At 41.7% G+C, this 3,000-nt stretch overlaps 1 protein-coding gene across 1 annotated transcript; it reads right to left on the minus strand.

Annotated features, from left to right (window-relative positions):
* Positions 1–1,610: 1,610 nt before the first annotated feature.
* On the minus strand, positions 1,611–2,562 carry mrpl49 (mitochondrial ribosomal protein L49). Its single transcript, XM_087833766.1, has one exon. The coding sequence runs from the start codon at positions 2,560–2,562 to the stop codon at positions 1,966–1,968; it is 597 nt and encodes a 198-aa protein (XP_087689892.1). The 3' UTR covers positions 1,611–1,965.
* Positions 2,563–3,000: the final 438 nt, after the last annotated feature.

Genomic DNA, 3,000 nt, shown 5'->3' on the forward strand with positions numbered 1-3,000 from the left:
ACTACATCCCCCGTTTGATGTTTCCCTATAATGAATAGTAAACTGTTTAACTCTTTAAATAGCCCTTTGAGTCCAGCTAGTACTTCCAATTGAACTCCCAGCTTGCTTTCTTCAAATTCCTACGCTGCTCAGACTTTAAACTAACCAAATTCAATCCAGATCATCATGGGTGGGTCTCTAGCCTTCACTTAATTTCATAAGATTGCAAGCAGCAGCCCCCTGCCCATGTTTAATTTCAAGATAAACTCCTAAGTCCTTGAAAGCAGTTAGCCCGTTACCTCCAGCTTCAGAAATCCCAGCAAGTTTCCCCTTCGTGCCCACACCCTTCTCTATTCTTACTTATCATTAGTACCTGCTGTCAGTCATAAGGGTGCAATGAAGCTTTTCCCAAACTCCAGTCTCAGACACGGATAGAAACACTGACAATCTAAGTGAAGACGTGGTTCAGATTTTACAGCCAGAAACAAAAACCAGCTTCTATAGCTAAATTATATTCCCTCTACTTAACTACTGAATGGTGTTTTGATTGTTCTGTTTTTATAACTCAGCTGTTTTGAAACTTACACTTAGTGACACTTTGATGGGAAGGTGTGCAGACACAGGCAACCATACAGCCAACCTCTGTCTGCTAGGCTTCAATTCATCTCATTTTACCTACTGATCTGGACCTCTCGAGGTCCTAGGTTTGGTGCTGTTGGTCATACTAATGGCTTATCCCGGCTTGTTGTACATGAAATTCTATTTATCTATTTGGCAGCACTACTTAGCAGATATCTTGGAAGTGTTTCACAGAGATTCTGAATCTATCTGTCCAAACGTCTCAGAAACTGTTTTAACAAAAGCTGAACCTTCAGTTAGTCAGGATGCTTTGCAGGACTGATATCAGGTCGGTGTAACCAATAAAGTAATACTTGGGTGTAGCTTCAACAGAGCTGGTCTCATAGGACAAAAACACAGTGACATGTTCTGTCCTCTTGTGTGTGTGCATCTGTCAGGAGTTGGAAATGCTGAAGGAAGTGTCAGAAGCTTCTGAGTGCGAGGAGGTAAAGCAGCTTCAAACACAGCCTCACTACTGGAGCCGTCAGTTTTAATACTCACACTCATATTTAGAGTTTGTTTAATATTTGTTTCCTCTTTTTTCTTTTTTTCTCCACTAGCTGTTCAACTGGAAAAAGTTATCAGGTGAATTCTAGACTTTCTCTCTCAGCTAAATTAATGTTGTTGTTTAGAGTGACAGACTCATCAAAATCATAGAGGAGGGTCTGAGCTGTGGTTGTGTTAAGACACAGACAACACAGCTATCATTACAGGACCACACACCTCTTTCTTTAACTGTGAGGGACAGAAAGAGGTGTGTGCTCACTGGAGTCATACACCCTGTTTTAATATGAGCATGACTGACATGTTGGGAAAGTACTGCACTCAGTGTTGATGTGGAGATTTGTGAATTTCATTAGTGAATAAATGCTTTTGGACCCTTTAAGGCTGAAAGCGTTTGTCACACTCATATCACAGATATCTGATGTCATCTTGTCGGCCAAACTGAAAATAACAAACAAACAAACCGCCCACCAGTAACACTTCTACACATTGACCTCCACAGAAAAGTGTCACTGTTAAAGCAGGTAATTTTAATGTTTTTGCATACTCAGTCTGAAGAATCTACAAACTGTGAGTGGAGATTTTTTACATCATTTTTGGAGAAAGCATGGATGACATTAAACAGACAGTTGCTATGCTTCTATGTTTAATCACAATTACTTAAACTGGCCTGCATAATTTTACACTCAGTGGTCACATCACATCTCATTACTGTCAAAGAGTTCATTAACTTGGTACAGATCAGCAGTCACGCTTCCATAAGGACTGAAGCAGGCTTTGAAGTGCGCTCCAGTTGACAGTCCTCCTCCTCCACGGCTCTCTGTCCCTTCAGCAGGTCGATGCCAGCAACGGAAGCTCTTTCAGTCAAAAACCTTTGCTGACCAGCCAGTCCTTCAACTCCTTATCGAAGTGACCTTTGACCTTCAGGGTCATGGTGACCTCGTTGACCTGTGTAGGTAGCTCTTTTCCCGTCACCTCCTGCAGGTACTGCCTCACGTCCTTCTCTAGAGCCCAAATGTCGCCCTCCACTTTCCGTATCAACGTTAATTTCCTGTTGCTATTGGTCACGTCGGTATAAATCGGGATGTTGTGCATGCGGGAGCGGCGGATCATGTAGGGCAGAGGCGGCGGTGAATCCGCAGGAGGGATCCAGCCTGATGGGGTAGGACCGGTGTGTTTAGGTGGAGTGGGAATCCGTGATGAGGGGATGAGCCGCTCAACGTACTTGTATTCCTCCGTGGACTCTATTATCGGCGACCGATTATCTTCTGGAGCAACATTACTCACAAACTGGAGCTCGGCAGCAGAGACAGGAGCCCCCGGTGTCCTGCAGCACAGGCTGGAAGGTCTCAGCCACGCTCTGCGGAGCACGGTAGATCCGAAGAGGGCCGCCATGATGTGGAGCGGTGTGACGAGCGCGACCCGGAAGTAGTGTACAACTTCCGGTACGAGGACTTTCATAGAAAAATAAAACGACTTTTTTTTAAATTTATTTAAATCAATAAAAATATTTATTAAATTATTAAAATATTAATTTTTACTTATTTATTTTGATAAAATAAATAATTTGTTATTTATTTATTTAAATAAATAAAAATAAAAGGAAGAGAGACACGTTCACATTAACTGAAAGTGTAAAATATGAAAACATTGTTTACTTATATATTTATTTATTATGCCATAATTATTAACAGTAGTTCAAAAGCCTTATTATATTAATGTGGACGGCGACCTCAGCTTATCCTTGTTTTATATCTCATGTATATATGGCTTGAAGCTCATGTACAGTTGTATGATTCAAAAATTCAGTCTTCAGACCGCCACACTATTTCAGACAGTTCCCTCTACTCAGCTTGGTTTGATGTCAGAAAAAGCAGCTATCTCATCCAGTGGGAAACC

Source organism: Neolamprologus brichardi, chromosome 20, assembly GCF_056152115.1.
Source record: "Neolamprologus brichardi isolate AB-2024 chromosome 20, ASM5615211v1, whole genome shotgun sequence".
Taxonomy (NCBI): domain Eukaryota; kingdom Metazoa; phylum Chordata; class Actinopteri; order Cichliformes; family Cichlidae; genus Neolamprologus; species Neolamprologus brichardi.